At 45.0% G+C, this 19,358-nt stretch overlaps 1 protein-coding gene across 1 annotated transcript in view; it reads right to left on the reverse strand.

Annotated features, from left to right (window-relative positions):
* Nucleotides 1–19,358, reverse strand: part of DNAI1 (dynein axonemal intermediate chain 1) — a 291,024-nt gene that overhangs the window by 145,482 nt on the left and 126,184 nt on the right. The window contains exons 17-18 of the mRNA XM_075067475.1: nt 10,470–10,618; nt 9,536–9,635 (exon numbers count right to left, since the gene is read on the reverse strand). Of these exons, the coding sequence (XP_074923576.1) occupies nt 9,536–9,635; nt 10,470–10,618 (249 nt within the window). The remainder of the gene's footprint in view (nt 1–9,535; nt 9,636–10,469; nt 10,619–19,358) is intronic.

Raw genomic sequence — 19,358 nt, forward strand, 5'->3', positions numbered from 1 at the left:
CACAGGTTTACATTGTAACTAATATGATAACGCGTTCAGTAACATCTAAGAGCACGGCAGATCCGACGCAAACCACACGTGCACGTTACCGCAGCTCGGGCAATACACTTGCCTTTGTGGCATGCGCAGAAGTCATACTGATGGATAAAAGATAAAAGTGAATAACTACTAGTAGTAATCTAAAGATCATAACAAGTACATACTTGGTGTGCATTAATATACAAAACTTCTCATTTTGTTTAACCTATTTACAATGGGTCACCTGCTAAAAACGGGAAATTTGAAACATACAAAAGAAAATTATGAAGGCAATACGAATGTTAGTGATAATTATGCCGAAAAATGCAGTGATATGGCTACATCAGACAATTGTGATGACAAAATTAGTGAACTGTGTGAACCATCTGTAAGTTTATTAAATATATCAGCTGCAAAGAAAACGAAAAAAGCCCGCAAATATGTTGAAGAATATCTTAAACTGGGATTTTCGTGGACAGGCGATGAGGTGGAGCCTGTTGCACTACGTGTGATTTGTTATGAGACTCTCACAAATGAAAGTATGAAACCATCCAACCTAAAATGCCATTTCGATAGCAAACAAAGAATATGAGGGAAAACCTGTAGAATTCTTTGAAAATAGGAGCAAAAATCTCCAAAAGTCCCAAAAAGCAATTCGTAATGTGACGGGAGGTGAAAATATGAAAGCTTTGGAAGCTTCATACAGTGTGGCGTACTTAATTGCAAAGTCCGGAGCTGCTGAAGTGATTGGCGAGACATTAGTAAAACCTGCAGGCAAAGTAAAGGTGCAAGTGATGATTGGAGACAAGGCTAGCAAAGCTATAGATTGTGTCCCCCCCTCAAATAACACTGTTCTTCGTAGAATCACAGATATGTCCGAAAATGTAAAGCAGCCATTATTGTCAAGAGTACAAAAGAGTTGCTACTATGCACTGCAAGTGGATGAATCCACCGATATTGTGAATTTAGCTAATCTTTTGTTATTTGTCAGATACGAGCTGAATAATGAAGTCCACAACGATATTTTGTTCTGCCAACCTATGGCAACACATACAGCTGGAGAAGCTATTTTTAAAATTATTGATGACTTTATCAAAAACAATTACTTGGATTGGAGTTGTTGTGTTGGAGTAAGCACGGATGGCGTCAGAGCCATGATTGGTTCGAAGGAAGAAGCTGTTGCACGTATTCAAGCTATTGTGCCAGAAGCAAAATCGACTGATTGATGCATTCATACGGAAGCTCTTGCCACCCAGAACATGCAGACAGATCTAAAGCAAGTACTGGATGAAGCTGTGAAAATAATCAGTTTTGTGACAGGCTGCCCTCTGAACGCCCGGCTGTTTTCTTAGCTTTGTGATGAGATTGGCAGTGATTACACACAACTCCTATTTCACACTGAAGTGCGTTGACTTTCACGTGGAAAAGTTTTGAATTGCCTGTTTGAGCTGCTAGAAGAACTGCAAGGTTTTTTTAGATGAAACCTTTAACCTGCGAGACCATATACACGACTGGAAATGGCTATGCAAACTAGCATATATTGCAGATATATTTGCTCATTTAAACAACCTCAATCTATCCTTGCAAGGGAAACTCATATCCATAGACCATGTTCAAGCAAAGTGAGTGCCATGGTCGCAAAACTGAAACTGTGGAATAAACATCTTAGTCATCGTGAACTGGATTCCTTTCCATCTCTTCATGACTTAGTAATAAACTCAGCTAACGAACTAGATAGTGTTGTGTTGCAAATCATGAAGCAGCATTTGGAAAGCTTGCATAAAGATCTTTGTAAGTATTTCCCTGAACTGGACAGCACCTTTGAATGGATAAGGAACCCTTTTATCAGCAATGTTCAAATATTGCCAAATAACCTTTCTGCTTCAGAAGAACAACAGCTCTTGGAACTGGCTTCAGATAGCTTCCTGAATACAAATTTGAGCAAAATACCCTGAAATCATTTTGGGTGGGGGTTAGCTCTCAATATCCAGCTCTAGCGGACAAAGCTGTGAAGTATCTTCGGCCTTTTCCCACCTAGTATTTGTGCGAGATCAGATTCTCTGTGCTGGATGGCAACAAAACAAAAAAACCGAAACTGTCTTATTGACATGGAGCCCCATTTTCATCTTAAGATCACAAACATTGAGCCAGATATCCCAGCGATAGTGTCTGGTCAAAAGCAGTTCCATCCCCTGCACTGAATAGTTTGGTTTGTACTGAAAATTTTTCGATACTGAAATAGTAAATATTAAAACTAGTGCTTTCTTCACTAACCTAACCAAACCAGCATATTTTAATTTCAGAATGATACAAATTCACCATATATATATATATACACACACGCTGTTCTGCCAGACTGTTGATTTGCTTCTATTATTTTAATTTCTAGTACTATTTCTATATGTAACTATTATTTCTATTAAAAGTTTTGTTTCAACTGTATGTAATATAATTTTGTATTTATTTCTAATAAACATTTAATTCAGCATGAAACAAATTAGGAGTGTGTTATAAAAATGTGGTCACCCCGTCACCCCAATTACCTTCACCAGAGAAGGGGTACGCCAGTAAGACAGATGTCTCGAAAGGGATACGCAACTGTTTTAAGTTTGAGAAACACTGAACTAGACGACCGGGCTTGATGCAACAATCACTGGTGGCATTCTCTGGCCTTTTGTACGGGAGGTCAGAGAACATGATAATAGAAGTCCTTTCAGGCCTTAAAACCCAGGAGGGTGCTGGCTTCAGAAGTCACCTCAAAAGCAGCACCTCAGTGTGGTGCCACAGGACCAGTCTGTGTTCACTCAGTGGTTCACTTAGGTTATGGAGTTCAAAATGCTGCTTAATTTAACCAGGCCTCAGCCTGCAGCTCCCCCGCTTGCAGAGCTCCTTTTGACTTTGGGCTGTGGAACAACGTCAGGGATCACATCATGTTAGAAATTCAGCTTTGTCACTCCATCAGAGACAAATCTGAATGACAATAGCCACAGACCACATTTTGTAAAATACATTTTGGCCATATGTACCAAACTGACCGACATTAAGACAGACTCCGATGCCACATCACAGTGATGAGCATGGCATGAACAGAGAAGGCCAGATCCAACTTTGCTGAGTCACCATTTACACCAGAGGGAGTACAGAAGAACGGCATACTGGGTGGCTGTGGCCAGTGCCAGGTGTTTCCGAGGGAATGAACAGAACAGGACAATACTGAGTGACCCAGATCCTGCCGTGCAGTCCCAGCTTCTGGAAAATGCTACGTTCTGATTGAGCAGTATTTTACATCCTCTTTGCACTGACCTCAACGGCCAGATCAGGCGCAGAGCAATGGTAAATTGGGCCCATAGGATCAAAGAGTGATTCATGGGATATATTTCAGAGCTGTCATTGCTTGTTTTGGCATGGCTGAATAGATCATTTTCACAGCAGATACACACTAACGACACCAGTCAGAAGTGATCATTTGAGGCAGAGCCTGGTATCTGTGTAGATTACTACAGTGAATTGCAATAAAGCAATAAGCCCCTGTAAGTGAATTTTGCGACGGGCCTGGACCATTTAGTAATTAATGAGCTATGGTCAAGCTAGCTTATATCAGCAATAATCAAAGCTGGACTGCAACCTAAGCAGTAACGATTCCCAACCCCACACATCTGGGGCTGTCACTCTGTCAGATCCCCTTCACTGCATACACCCATCACCTCTCCCACCCACTGCCATGCCCTACATACACCTTGTAAGATTAACTAGGTTCCAGCTGCCTTTATGCTGGGCCCTAAGTGCTGCACCTTCCCTTTGAAATCCCAGCCACCGTGAAAGCACCGAGAAATGCCACATGACAGTACCCTTTCCCCCACCTGCCAGCAACCTCCTACGTCTCCTTTATCACCAGCTCCTCCAGCCAGATGTACCCCTGGCTCCCTAGCTGCCAACCCCATCCTCAGATGTGCTACCGAGATTACAGAAATCTACTCGAGGCTCACAAAACCAAGACCAGCCCCAGCTAATAAGGGAGGCACATCATTTCCTGATTAGCTGGTCGAAGCTGACAGCTTGAGATGCAGCTGAGAACCCCAAGCGCCAGTTGGACAAAGTGCAGCCTGAGGCGCACAGCTGGCTATCATTTGGCTGAGGATGGAGTCTGTACCCATGGCATGAACAGACCATCATTTTGAGTATTAAGGCTACTGCATATTTCCTCAGAGCAAACTCCTGCTCTTAGCAGTCGGGAACCAAGTGAACTATCAGGGGGTGGGGGAAGGAAGAGGATGGGTATCAGGGAAGAGATGTGCGTGGAGAGGTGGTTGATGTGTGTATGTTCCCAAAGTCATCCTAACACTGCGGGGCAAGATAGCTCACGGTGGATGGGGAAGCCCCAGCATGTGAGGCACATTGCCCCAAAAGCAGAGTGTCTGTCCCTGTGCCCCTGGCAGTGAAGAGCTGGTGGATGTGGCAGCCAGGCTCCCATCCTAGCACTCGCTTGATGATAATAAATATTAACACTAATAATCTGCAAATGTAACTATTTGCTTCCATACAGGATCATGGTACAGTGATCTGCTACCAATGTTATATGCTAATACAATACCTCAAAACTCACTAATATAACATAACGATCCCATTCTACATCGAGTACAGATGGATCCCCCAAGTGTCTGCTGTAACTTTTGCCTACTGCATGTTTCAAAAGATGGTTCTGTATAGGGGTAGACTGGCCCAGCATGCTGGGGAGAACATGAGCATCCGGCTTTTCTAATAAATGGTCTGTACAGACTAGGTATGAATGTAGGTTTAAGCTGGCTGGCTGCCGGAGCTCAATCCGACTCCCGCAGCAAGCAGGGAGGTCACTTCAGCAGGAGGTTCTGTACAGACACAAACCACACAGGGTAACACAAGCAAAAAGAGTAAGAAGCTATGGATCAACCCAGAGTCTCAATTGTCACAAACCAGAATGTGGGCAGTCAGGCTTAGTGGTCAGAGTGGGAGCCAGAAAACCGGTATCTAGGCCCAAGGGATGAGAGGCAGAATCATGAAGCAGGAGTCAGATCCAGGGTCAAGAGTCAGGAACCAAAAGGGGTTGGAGCAGGGCAAGGAGGAGGCTGGGAGTGAAGCTGGAGGCATGTGCACTGAACACTGAGAGGTCGGTCACTGCTGACTTCCTTGGCCTGTCAGGTGGAGTGGTCAATAAGCAGCCCTGCTGTGGCTCAGCTGTGCTCAGAGTCCTAGGCTGCCTGGAGTTGCAAGTCCTCTCCCGGACACTGGTAGAGACCCAGATCCTAGATATTCTCCCCGTTCCTGCTCATAGCCTATCCCCTGAACATCTGCACCTGGGTGGGGAAAGGGAACTGGAGTTAACCTCTTGTATACTGGGAACCCTCCACCCTGGCACAAGGCTCTTACCCTGAAAGGCCTTTCCTTCCCCCTCACAGAGAAGGCTGCTTCCTCCTCCAACCACCACCAGCACCATGCATCGCCAAGGATCAGGTCAGCATGTAAAGTAGGTGTCTGACTGCAGTGGAGAGGCAGGTGGCTGGCCATCCGTGTCTGACTTCTGGGACAGGGATCCACATGGAGGAGGTGAGTGATAGGTAGGGCAGGGGTCTGGAATGGTGGCCTACACTGGGAAGGTAACTGGTTGAGGGAGGACTCTGCCGAGGTGGCTGCATGCGTTAACGTAGCATTACCTATGCTCGTACCACAGCACCTTGGCCTGTGACTCAGCCAGCTCGACCCAGTCTACTGTGTTATTCCCACACAGACAATTTCTAATTCTATCTATGATCAAATCACTTGGCCATTTATTCTGTTTCAGACAAGAACAATCTGCAGACTGCAGTGCCAAGAACTGCAGGCTCCAGAGATTGGGTTTTGCAAATTGCTTATTGCAGTAATACAAAGCTGACAGTGGTTTGTGCCCTGCCTGCCTGGGAACCCGATGCCACAGCCCTCCATCACATGAGTAGTTGACTGACTGCAGTGGGATAGTCTGGGTGACTAAGTGCTGGCAGGAGTGAGCCCATGGTCATGAAAGTGTGGCAACATAACCCAAATCGTCACATTTGCAGAGCTCTGGGAAATGAACCCACCAGGTTAGGAGAGGGCGGGGGGAGGAGCAGGCAACAGGGGAAAGTTTAATGGAAAGATCTTGTGGCACCAACATTTAGCTAAATATAAGGAACAACTGGCCAGCTGGTAGAGCTCTGACACAATCTATGAGGATTAAACCCCGCTGGAGATACCATCAACAAGAAGCAGAAGGGAGCCAAGATCTTGGGTTACACTGTCTTCCCATTAGAACACTGTCCTTGGCATATCGCTGTCACTCGGCTGCATTCATCTGGAGACGTCTACATCTCATTGCTAAAGGTTACATGGCAAAATAGCAATGCTTTGTACTCACAGGCATCAGCTGTCTATTCAGTTTGTGCCAGCAGTCAGGCTGAACTATGTACCCAGAGTGGAATGTAGCCAGGCCTTCTGGGCTCACACACCTCTCGGGAAAATGCCACGGGATCTTTAGTAAGAGCATCATTTCCTGAAGGCTGCAGCATCTTGGGTTTTCCTTGACGGCTGCTTCAGTATGTACTATATTTGACATTCCCAAGCTTGTGGGATGTGCTAAGTCCTCAACCTCAGCTGGTACAGTGGCAGGGCTTCTAGACTTCACCGATATATAAATGAAATTGATTTTTCTTCTATCATTTAAAGGTTAAATAGCAATGAAATCACTGCTGATGCTGACTTGATGATAGCAGCCGAGAAATCATAGAACCAAGTTCTCTGCTGGTGCAATCTGATGGAGCCCAACTGACTTTCTACAGTACTCTGCCAACTGACACCAGCGGAGAATCTGGCCCACAGCTTTAAAGCAATGGGATCTTAAAGTAATATAGAAGCACTAATGAATGATGCCTAGCTAAGTGTTGCAGGCAGTCTGCCAGGACTGAATTAACTGTACAAGACGCTAGATGGATGGTTGGGGGCAAATATGTATCTCCCATCAACTCAACATTAGGATTATTCTAAGTACTTTGTTATCAAGTCATTATTCTTGGAGACATCCACCCCTAAGCATGATGTGAAAAATACTATATTTCATACCATTTAATTATAGCAAAGCTGTATTGGCCAGCTCTGGGCACATTACTATAATTGATTTTTTTGTTATTAACTTTACTGTATTGCTTTCCTGTGCCCTGGAAGCTCTGATCAATAATGATCGGATGCCAGCTGTATAAGGTTTTCCCATCTGTAGAATGGGCATAATAGCATCTACCCACAGGAGTGCTGTGAGGATTAGTTAATGAGCCAGTTTCAGATATAATGTAAGTAGATGTAGCTCCCATGGAGGCCACTGGGCTCAGTTCAGTGGGAACAGAACTGGGTCGAGGTGGTTAGAAATTGGTCAGGAAGAGGATGTAAGAGGCAATGTACTTGTATCAATGTGGCGTTCAGTAGGATTCAAAGTGAGTGAATTACATGCCCAGTGGTTGTAAGAGAAAGCAGGAAAAGTAACTGAGAGGAAGGTATAGAAGAAAGCAGTCTGCTCACCCCTCTGGTTTACCTTGCCCTGCATTATCCCCAGTGCTCAAAGGGCTCCATTCATCCCTAGATTAAGAGGTGTTGTGACATTGCACTCCATATGATTTTATAAAAATATGCTAATATGTGTGAATATAATGTAACTGGAATATGCTTCATGTAAAAGGTCTCTTGTAAGGTATCACCACAAAGTTTATAATCTACTGAGTGTGGTTATCCTATTGGTATGAAGTATCATTTTTGTATCTCAAACTAGAAATATGAAATATAACTCTGAGGGCCTATTGTAATTATGCAAAGTGTGGGCCATTAATGGTGGTTTGGAATCTTGATGGCTCCCATTACTGAGGGCAATTGACTGTAGATGGCTCTGTTTACCCGCAAGCCGTCCTGTGAGTCAGGCCAGGAAGAATGAAGGCTTGGGGTCTCACAAGACATGTGACCATGTCACCTGGTACTGGAATCCATCTTAGACCTGGTGCTTTTCCATTTAGAAGGAAGGGTGGGGACCCAGAGAGACAAAGGATTACTGCCTTGTGCCAAAGCTATAAAAGGAGGTGGAACAGAACAAAGAGGCCTGCAGTCATGAGAAATCCCCTGCTTTTCACCGAAGATGCCTGCTGAAACTAACAAGAACTATACCAGGGGAAAGGACTGGGCCCAGACTAGGAAGATATACAGTCTGTGAAAGAAGCTTATTGGAACATTTCAGAGGGTGAGATTTTATTTGTGTTCAGTTTCCTACTGTATTAGGCTTAGACTTGCACATTTTTGTTTTATTTTGCTTGATAATTTACTTAGAACCACTTAAATCCTACTTTTTATACTTAATAAAATCACTTTTGTTTATTAATTAACCCAAAGTAATCAATACCTGGGGGAGCGAACAGCTGTGCATATCACTCTATCAGTGTTATAGAAGGCGGACAATTTATGAGCTTACCCTATATAAGCTTTATACAGAGTAAAATGGATTTATTTGGGGTTTGGACCCCATTGGGAACTGGGTGTCTGGGTGCTAGAGACAGGAGCACTTCTTAAGCTGCTTTCAGTTAAGTCTGCAGCTTTGGGGGGATGTAGTTCAGACCTGCGTCTGTGTTTGCAGCTGGCTAGTGTGTCTGGCTCAACAAGACTGGGTACTGAAGTCCCAAGCTGGCAGGGAAAACGGGCTCAGATGTAGTCTCAGCACTTCAGGTGGCAGTTGCAAGGGGGTTTCTGTGACCCAACCTGTCACAGGTGTAATGTCCTTGGCTTCAATGGGAGCTGCAATTGCTTATGCCCAGGACTGAGTTTGGTCCCCAAAGAAGTATACCCCATGCTGATCTTGCACATCCACTGAACACCCAGGAGAGAGTGCTAGGAATGCCATGTGATGGAGAGGGTACTGCCCTCCTGTTCATATCAATCCGTATACATTGTATACAGAGAGAGATAGGTACATGCTGATTTTATCCCAATGAGATAGGTGTGGCCACATCGAGTTATGCGCCTGATCTCTAATGTCCCCCAAAGGGCCCTTGACTTCTGTTTAAGACCAACTGAGGAGTTTGCACTGCTGTGCAGAAGAAACCTTGGATGTCTGCTAAAGATTTCTGGCCGGGGTGAGCGTTCTATGGAAATGGAGTTGAGGTGCCTGGGAAAGAATGGGAAGTGTTGTTGCCCCTAGCTTCTACAGCACTGTTGCTTTAAGACACCAGTGTGCTCTGGAGTCGGGGGTGGGAACGGAGAGATTAAGCCTGCACAGGGCCAATATCCACCAAAGCGTTCCTCCTCTCCCTGGAGAGAGCCCCCTTCCATGCCAGGCCCCCCACCCCCAGAATAACTCGCACGGCAGATTCTGACTCCTCAGCCATTGAGCTCCATCCCAAATGAAGCCGCCCAGCTTACCCCACCAGCAGCCAGCCAGCTGCTGTCAGCTGTGGTGCCACATTAGATTCCTTAATCCCCTCCCAGTTAAAATAAAGCCTCTTACCTTCCCATCCGTGGTGACCGCAGCAAAGACAGTGGAGGAGTAAGGGGCCCAGGCAATATCCCCCACAGCAGAATTCAGGTCAAAGATGAACATCGGGGTCCTGGAAAGAAAGGCCTGGAGTGAAGAAGATCTTGACCGATTACATGTCACTCCTGAAGAAGACATTCAAGATGAAACACTCTGATGCTATACCCCAGGCAGCCTGTGCTGGTCAGAGCAGCTGAGCCCTCATCCATGTTGCACTGGATTGTCTCCCCGCAGGAGTTCACAGCTGACAGTGCTCTCCTTCTCTCTCCCAGTGCTGCCAAGCAGCAGGGTTAGGGGATTTTGTGTTTGAGAGAATGAGGGAGCTATTGTGGGAAAGTTTGAGTGAATGTTTGAATGGGGTGAGACTAGTGGTCAGTCATCTCTTCCTGTAGTGAGTTTGCTAGTCTCTGATTGGCTCCCAGGAAGGCTGGCTAACAGGATCATTGCTACAGCAGGACACAGCGGGGATGGGAGGTCCTGGCTGCAGAGGAGAGTGGATCTCTGAGGTAGCCGGGTCCAATGCCACACAGGGCTTTGAAACATCAGGGCAGCCATCTTGAACTGCAGTGCCCTGTTTTGACCTGGATCAAAGCCAGAGGGCTGGTACCTGGTGTAGCTCTGTTAATGTTTTTAAATCACGGACTGCAAGGCATCTCACCCTAGTCCTAGATACAAGTACATAGGCAGCAATCCAGGGCTGTACCTGCTCTTATTACTGAAGGAACTGCTACGCTCAGAAAAAGCAAACAAGGAGGATAAGAGAGAGTAATAAGCAATAAATCCACCTACTGGTGAAAGTGTAACCATAGATTTTAGCAGACAAAGCTAGCTGCGTGTTGTATGTTTATACTGTGAGAGCATAAATCACACTCTCCCACTGCCACGGCCAGAACACAGCAAGACTTACTTTATGGTGTGGTCCCAGATCTTGACAGTCCAGTCAGAGCTGCAGGAAATGAAGACTTTCATGTGGTAGGGGTTCCAGCTCACTGCGTCAACAGCCATGTGGTGAGCATCAAAGGTGTCTAGAAACTGGCTTGAATAGGATTTTGAACACTGCAAAGGAACCAGGGACCAGCAATAAGAATCATTTGGCTGCTCTAGAAGGGTGGTTCTCCACCCTGGAGGCACCTGCCAGCTGCTTCTTTAGGGGGGCAGGAGTTCTGACCTTTTCTACAGGACCTAAGCTTCATTAAAATGTTTCTCTCTCCTTTGGTAAGAAAACGGAGCCCTTCTGAGTGTAACAACTTCCCGCCCTCTACCATGATTCTAGCTGTCAGGGAAGTTAACCTGAATGGGAATGCGCTGGTATTTTTTAAAACTTGAAACGTCTGCTTTGCCGGTACACTATGACAAATCCATCGAGGTCAGTGTTTGTCATAAACAGATAGTAGGAGTTAATAAAACAGAAGTACTTTATATCTCTTTTAACTGTAAAAGGTTAACAAGTTCAGTAAGCCTGGCTGTCACCTGACAGATTTTTGTGTGTGCTGTTAGAATTTGGTGGTGTTCTCTCTGGGTTCTGAGAGTGACCAGACGTGCAACCAGGTTTCTCTCCAATCTCTCCATACAGGCCTTATAAGTTCAGAATAGTGAGTAATAGGTAGATAAGGCGAGTTAGGCTTATGTTTGTTTTCTTTATTTGCAAATGTGCATTTGGCTGAAGGAGTTTAATTGTGCATTTTTGGCTGAAGGAGTTTAATTGTGTATTTGGCTGAAGGAGTTCAAATTTGTATTTTGCTGAAAGGATTTTAATTTGTACATGTATACTTAGGCTGGAGGGTATTCCCAGTGTCTATAGCTGAAAAACCCTGTACCTATTCCATTTTGAATTTACAAAGATAATTTTTACTGTTTTTTCTCTTTAATTAAAAGTTTCTTGTTTAAGAACCTGAATGCTTTTTTATTCTGGTGTGAGACCCCAGGGACGGGTCTGGTTCACCAGGGTATTGGGGAGAAAGGAAGGAAGGGGGAGAGAAAAAGCTAAATTCTCTCTGTGTTAGGATTACTGTATCCTTCAGGGATAGTCTGGGAGGAAGAGAGAAGAAGGGGAATGTGAATTTTTCCTCTCTGGTTTAAGATTCAAGGAGTCGAATCACAGTGATCTCCAGGGTAACCAGGAGGGGGAAGCCTGGGAGAGGCAACATGGAGGAAAAGGCTTCTTTCCTTGTGTTAAGATCCGAGGGGTCTGGGTCTTGGGTGTCCCCGGGCAAGGTTTTGGGGGGACCAGAGTGTATCAGGCACTGGAATTCCTGGTTGGTGGCAGCGCTACAGGTTCTAAGCTGGTAATTAAGCTTAGAGGAATTCATGCTGGTACCCCATCTTTTGGACGCTAAGGTTCAGAGTGGGGAATTATACCATGAAAGTGTTAATATCCGAATGTGCATGTGAGAGCAGGGTCATAACCCTACAATCCCGGCTCTTTTACTGACAGGAGCTATGGTGCTGTAATGCACATGGAGTAAAAGGTTCATCTGCCTTGGGAACAGGGTTTGTGAGTAGTTCTGGGTGGGAATAAAGGTTGTGGCTAGTCCTCGGATTGTAAACAGCTGGGTCTAGCAAGCCTGCCATTGATCAGTCCTCAGACTCTCCTGCTCTTTGGGGCATTCCTAGCTGGCAGCCAGACACTTTAGTATCCACTTTGCTTCAACTAACTAGTACAGAAACCCTTCCCTGCCCCATCAACGTGCATTTAAACAGCGTGTGGCAGCCCCCAAATTCTATTAGTGACAGGTACATCATTTATTAAACCAGAGGATCAAGCCCTGGATTGGAAGTTTGAAGAGTCGGTCTTAGTCCCTGCTGTGCTATGTACACTGGGTGGTCTTGGGGGAAGTACCGTCTATTGTGAGGATAGATTAGGTACGGTTTGTAAAGTGCTGTAGAAATGTGACACATTGCTAATTAGTCTGGCTATTCTTTTACTGCTAGGGATAGGTCTGGACATCACAGGAGAAAGAAGCTGGTTTTCCAAACATCCATGGATTCAAAAAGCTAAAACGGGGAGGAATCATTTGAACAAGAGCACCAGTTCCTTAATGCTACTGCAGGATGACTGAGGACACATTTGCAAATTGCTCTTGCTGCCTTGAGCTGACACATATTCACATACTGCTGACTCAGTGACTAGATCTCAGGGGGCTGATGTCAAAAGTACAAAATGATGAATTATTACATAGAACTGCCAGCTGCTTCGGACATGAAGGGCTCACTCTGAGGTCTGCAGTGGCAATGCAAGATTACCACCCCAGGGAAAACAGAGCCACTGGCAGAGGTAGACTTTAGCTTTCAGTAACTGCTGCTGTGGGCACCAGTTCAAAGGCACCAATATATGAGGGTCATAAAGAAAAAGAATTACTTAAACCAAAAAGAAAGTCCTTCACACATAGCCCTTCCTCAGAGGTGGTTGATCTTTGGGCTGTCTGCAAGAAACAAAAAGCACTGGAAGAAACCGCTGCTTGGACGGTCCCTCCCAAGCACATTCCATATAGCAGAGCTTCAAATCTGGACATTCCTCCCAAAGCCCTTGTTCCTAGCATGGGCATCAGCAGCCCAAGAATCCACAGGCACAGGCATGGTTGTAATGCAATGTGTAGACCTACTGTACAACGCTGGCATGTAGACAAGCTAGACACTGCAAGAATGAGTGAGACAGCCAGCCAGTTCCTGCTGGCAAGGTCCCTCGTTGAGGACAGGCATGGTGAGGCCTTTGAACACATGTTGAGTGATATGGGGCGAGAGCTCTGCGTGGGAAGACCTGGCTGTTTACCCACAGGCATTCTCATCAGCTAGTATACTTCATGGTTACACAGACCATAAATACCAAACAACTCCAGGGGAGCAGTTATCTTGTGAATGACAGGCTGCAAAGTGCAGAGGTTCTATGCTGCAGGCTCTGCTACTAGCAAATTGTTGGCTTCACTATGTTGCTTGGGGGTGTGAAAATCCACATCCCCCAGGTGGTGGAATTAAGCTAACCTCACCCCCAGTGTAGGCAGCACTAGGTCGAGGGAAGAGGTGGATTATCTACTCTGATGGGAGCACCCCTCCCGTCAGTGCAGGTAGTGTCTACATGGAAGCACTGCAGGGGAGCAGCTGTGTTGCTGTAGCATTTCAAGTGTAGACAAGTCTCTAAATAGGCAGGCTGAGCTTTGGCTTTCAACATAGGCAATTTTTCTTTTCCCCAGGGGTACTCCACTACGCCTCTGCCCCAATGCCCCGCCTCCACTCCATCCCCTTGCCAAAGCCCCACTATTTTTTTCCCCCATGAGTGCTCCAACCCCGGAGTACTCACAGAGTCAGTGCCTTTGGCTTTCAAAGGTAATGTTTCCACTGTCTGGTCATTTCCACATACTCTGAGACAAAGGGCCAAATTCTGCCAGCCCCTGCACTGGGTGAACAAAAGGCTGCTGGGCGCCTCTTCCCTGTTGCACCAGTGCAGGAGCTGGACACAGTACAAATCAGTACTCTCCCAAGCACTAGCTAGCATGGCTAACAGCATGACATGGCTGCAAGGAAGATGGTCATCCCCCCTCCACCCTGCTAGCATTGCAAAACCAGTGCCGGTGAGCACATACGGCACATTTCCAAAGCAACTGTGACACTGCTGCTGTACACTCTCCCTCAATGGGCCCTGAGCTGTTCAGCCCTAAGCTCTGCCGAGTACCCAGCGGGTGCCTGAAGTTACAACCCTGGCCAGAGATTACTTCATATTCCATCATCTTATTGAAAGAACTAATCCCCACGGCAATTACACCAGCTAACATCTTGATTTTTAAGCTGACATTCAAAAAGAGGGGCCAGGTCCATTTCTGTTCTGCTGCTGATGCTTTCATGAGGAAGTGTAACTGAACCCATGCAATGTTTCACCTATTGACTATTGCTGAATTTATTTAGAACTTTCTGTTATGATAACAGCCACTGTAACCCCAATTTGCAAGTATAGGTGCCATTGTGCAAGCAAAGTTTGCACAAGTGTGCACACATTAAGCCTCCAACTGCATGTGGTAAAGTGCAGCATCGCTTAGCACATTGGACTAGGTTCCATTCCCAGCACTGCCTCGGTCTTTCTGCGAGGTCCTTGAAACAGTCACTCAGTTGACTTCTGAGCACCAGTTTCCTCATCTGAAAAACTGGGATAATAATATACACACACACAGAGAGACTTATTTCATTAACACCTGAGGTCTTTCTATGGAAACTAAACTCATCATTCTTGTCTGCATGTGCAAAACACGTAACTGTATTTGCAACAAGTGTGCACATTTTGTAGGTTCAATTTAAGATCCCATGTTTGCAAATACAGGGCAGTATGCCACCTATAAGGCTCATAATGCACATCACTACCATAACAAATGCTGAATACATTTAGATTAGAACAGGAGGCTTGCTAAAGTGTTATGGGAATTTAATTCTTGCACTCCAAAGACTCCAATTAATCAAAATTACAAGGCTTAACTCAGTTTCTTACAAAGTCACATTCACCGTTTGGGTACTCAAACTTTTCTGCACTTCCAGCGCCTTCACATATCAGAAAAGGGACAAGATTAATTAGTCTTAAATATTCGTATTGCACCTGCTCCTAAGGCACCAACCCTGACTGAGGTCCCACCGTGTTAGACCCTAGCCACACAAAAACATGGCACCTGCCCCAGAGAGAGATTTCTGAATTCAGGAGATGATCATCATTGGGTTACCTTGGTTTATCAGTCAGTGTCATCTGAAGTTTGCTAATATGATTGTGTACAAATGCTCTCTCACTGAGCTGCTAGTTCTGCATATTGTTATATTGCTGGAATTTGCTTTAATGGTACATGCTGTATCAATGCTTCGCACTTTTTAATATTCAGTCATAACGGGGATTTGTATTTGGTTTGTTTTTTAAAGTGACTCCGTGAAGAGACAAATAGCTCCTAGGTAATTTGAGAGGTGTGGGTAGCTACTTTATTCAACTCTCATTGAAAGTTATTGACTTGAAAGACCCTTAATGTCTCAGAATTTTAATCAACAAGAGGCTGTCTGGATCCCATGGGAAATTAATATTCAGGGAAATATTTTCGGAGATTCTGTCTAGACAGAAGTTGATACAGTTTTCATCAAAGGAACAACACAGTCATTGCTGTGGGAGGCAGTTTTGAGCGTCGGTGGTGTCTTGGGCTACAAGGTTGTTTGACAGGGTATGCGAGACTGGTCTAGGCCTGTAGCATCAGGCTCATATGAGAAAGGAAAAATGCCCAAAGACAAGGCTGTCTCATTAAGACTTCAGCCTCTTTAAGAAACTCCTGTTTCTCTCAGATTTGGGTTGTTGGAAGGAGTCCGTGACCTTACCCGTGGCAGGCTCCTTCCTGTCCTTCTAAACAAGAAACCAGCAGTCTTGTAGCCCTGGCCCTGGCCATCACAGAGTGCAGAGCTCAGGCAGAGACAGAGCAGTTCATTCCCCAGGTTCTCCTGGCCTCTCAGCCAGGCTGGCTCTAGCAGGCTCTGCCTCCACTGCTCCCTGGGCCAAGAGTAGAGGGAGGAAAAGCCCATTCTCCTTCCCTCTCAGAGACCCTCCAACTGGGAGGACTCTCTCCAACTGGCAGGCAAAACAGGCCGCAGGGAAGAACCCTGCCAGACTTCTGCAGAAAATTAGCCCCTACCTCCCTGTTCTAATGTGTGGTATGTCTACCCCATCTGACCTGGCTGCTTCTATTGGACATTCATTACAATATATGCCAGTTTTACTCTTAACTAAGATGACAGGCTCCTGGAACTTAGAGATGGAAAAGACCCATTCCCCGTGCAAGGGTAGGAAACATGGCCTGACTGTGCAAGGCACTGTATGCTCTCAGCTCCCACTGATTCCAAGGGAGTTACGGTGCTTGGTATCTTGAGAGTTCAGATATTCATGGGGTGTGGGGTCAGGTTAGAAATCATTTCCACAACTGCATCAAGTTTAAGGTCAGAAGGGGCCATAAGATCATCTAGTCTTACCTGCTGTATATCTCAGGCTGTTAAATTTCACCCAGCTACCCCTGTATTGAGCCCAGTAACTTGTGTCCGACTAAAGCATCTCTTCCGTGGATTTTTGTTCTCAGTGTAAAACACCGTCACTGCTACAAATGTGTGCTTTATTTCCAATTTGAAAATAAAATCAGATTTCTGTCTGAAATTGATACCTACTGAAGTTACAAAGAACTTCTAGGCTGTCTGAAACGGAAAGAAATCGGCAAGTATTTCCCCTCACTCTCCTATTCACTGAGGCTGCTCATTACACATTTCAGAATCAAACACTCCTGAAAAAGGTGAAGTCTGACCGTCAACTGAGAATGTGCAGAATCCGCTTCCTCTTCCAGAATGCTGTCCTCAATTTGCTTAGTACATTTTTCTCCTATTTAGCTGCTGATAGATGTGTTCTCGGGAAGTTAGTAGTATTATTAAGTTGTGATGTAAAAGCAGCAAAGAGTCCTGTGGCACCTTATAGACTAACAGACGTATTGGAGCATGAGCTTTCGTGGGTGAATACCCACTTCGTCGGATGCATGACGTCGGATGTAATTTCACCCACGAAAGCTCATGCCTCAATATGTTTGTTAGTCTATAAGGTGCCACAGGACTCTTTGCTGCTTTTACAGATCCAGACTAACACGGCTACCCCTCTGATAAGTTGTGATGGTAAAACAAAGAATCTATTAACACCAGCACAGGAATATTGTAGTAAGACAGCTGGCTATTGGGTTACAAGACGTTGCTATAGAATATGGAGAAGGAAAAAGAATTCATAGAGGCTTGTTTGTAATGTTAGCTAGCAGCATTGCAGCTTGCACTAAACACATAGGCCTCAGAACTCTTCCATTTCTCCCCACAAAAGTGGACAGTTGTGGGTGTTCTTCAGAATCCTGGTTGGTTTCTTTAATTTACTTACAGAAACACTATGTATCAAGGTAATATAAGAAACCGTTTTTTTCAAAGAGGGCTTATAACGGAGAACAAACTGTACAAATCAAATAAGCAGCAACCATCTTGACAGCCTCAGGCAGATTAGGACTGAGAAAATTCAGATCTCATTAGAAACTGCTGAAAAAAATCGAAAAGGGTTCAGAGGTGTTTGCTGTTATTTATTATGAGCCAGATCCTGAGGTGCTAAGTTAGCTTTTTTTTAGTCCTTTCTCAGGCAAACTCTTTCTGAAAGGACTAAGTAAAACCCAAGCAAAGACTTCGGCTAGATCTCTCTCCTTCTCCAACTTATTCTAACTATATCACTGAAGTTTCTCTTGACACACACATTGGCTGAGCGCTAATTCTATCCCAGGACTCGAGCTCATAATTAATGTCACTTTAAAATACTTGCTGTGAACTTGCAGGGCCTGTATAACTGCAACTTTTCTTTCAATACACAGAGCTAAACAATTCATAAAACAGTGGGTAATATGCAAAGAGGCTGTTTTCCATTTTATGTTCATATTAATGCAGAAACAGTTTGTCCTCTATGTAAAAGGGCAGTAGACAGACCAGTGTGTAATTAAGATAATGATTTCTTGGCTTCAGAAATGCTATTAACCACACTGTTTTCTGAAATTCACTATAATTGTTCTGCAGCTAAAAAATTAACATATTATCCTGCTGCTTGTTAGGAAGTTTTAACCGCTTGGAAAAATAAAAGCTTTCACAAATTCACTTTTTAAAACAGTTTAACAAATAGTCTATAGGCATGTCCATCCAGAGAGGAGTTTACTCTTGATTCTTTGTTCTTGAATATTTGAAGTTACACTTTTTATTCTAATTAACACTACAGTGGCAAAGGGAATGACGACCTCTGGACACTTGCCAACATTTCTGAGAGTTTTGCAAGAACTAACTGCCCAGATATGCTGAAGGCCCTGATCTGCTATGTCCCCATGTGCCCAAAGGCTGTGAACGTGCTCTGGCACAGATCAGCATTGTACAGACTTTAAAGACTCCTTCCCCAAATCCAGCAAAGCAGGAAAGCACAGGTTTCAAGTGTTTTGCTAGATCAAGGCCTTAATCACAACATCTTCCCAGTGAGGCTGAGATCAATGTCCTCATTATACAATGGGGAAACATGAGAGCCCAGACCCACAAAGGTACCTAGGTGCCGAAGGCCAAGTTTTAGGCTCCACTGACACCCACAAGCCCTTCACTCAGCTGCTGCTTAACCTCACTCACCACCTAAATTTTTGCATCAAAAGTTCCCTAGGGTCCCAAGTTTCTGCCGCTGAGCATGTGCACTGTTGCCTCACTCTCGGTGTCCAGCCCCTTATCGCTAGTCTAAGCCCTAGAGCAATCCATGGACCTGCCCAATTTGCGTGAGGGGTCTGCTCCAGAAGGCAGCCTCAGACTGGAGCAACTTCAACAGGGGCATGAGGGAGAGTCACATCAGAATATCCTCCGGCTCAGCAGAGTAGTCTGCTGAAGGCAGTGGGCTGGGAAGGAGCTTGCGACAGCCATAGCTGTGTTCTGGACATCTCTGCCCCACCAGCCACATATAGGCTAAAGGTTCTCACCCAAACCGAAGGCTCTGTGGCTATAATTTTAATGATCCCAAAAGCCAGACTGGGGGAACTCTGCATGTAATGGTGGGAGACAGGGAACAGACCTCTCTTTCTAAGGCCTGGTCCACACTACGCCGTTAAATCAATTTTAACAGCGTTAAATTGATTTAACGCTGTACCCGTCCACACTACAGTGCTCTTTAAATCGATTTAAAGGGCTCTTTAAATCGATTTCTGTACTCCTACAAAACGAAAGAAGTAACGCTAAAATCGATAGTATTACTTCAGAATACTGTTAGTGTGGA

The sequence above is a fragment of the Chelonoidis abingdonii genome, chromosome 6 (genome assembly GCF_003597395.2).
Source record: "Chelonoidis abingdonii isolate Lonesome George chromosome 6, CheloAbing_2.0, whole genome shotgun sequence".
Classification (NCBI taxonomy): Eukaryota; Metazoa; Chordata; order Testudines; family Testudinidae; genus Chelonoidis; species Chelonoidis abingdonii.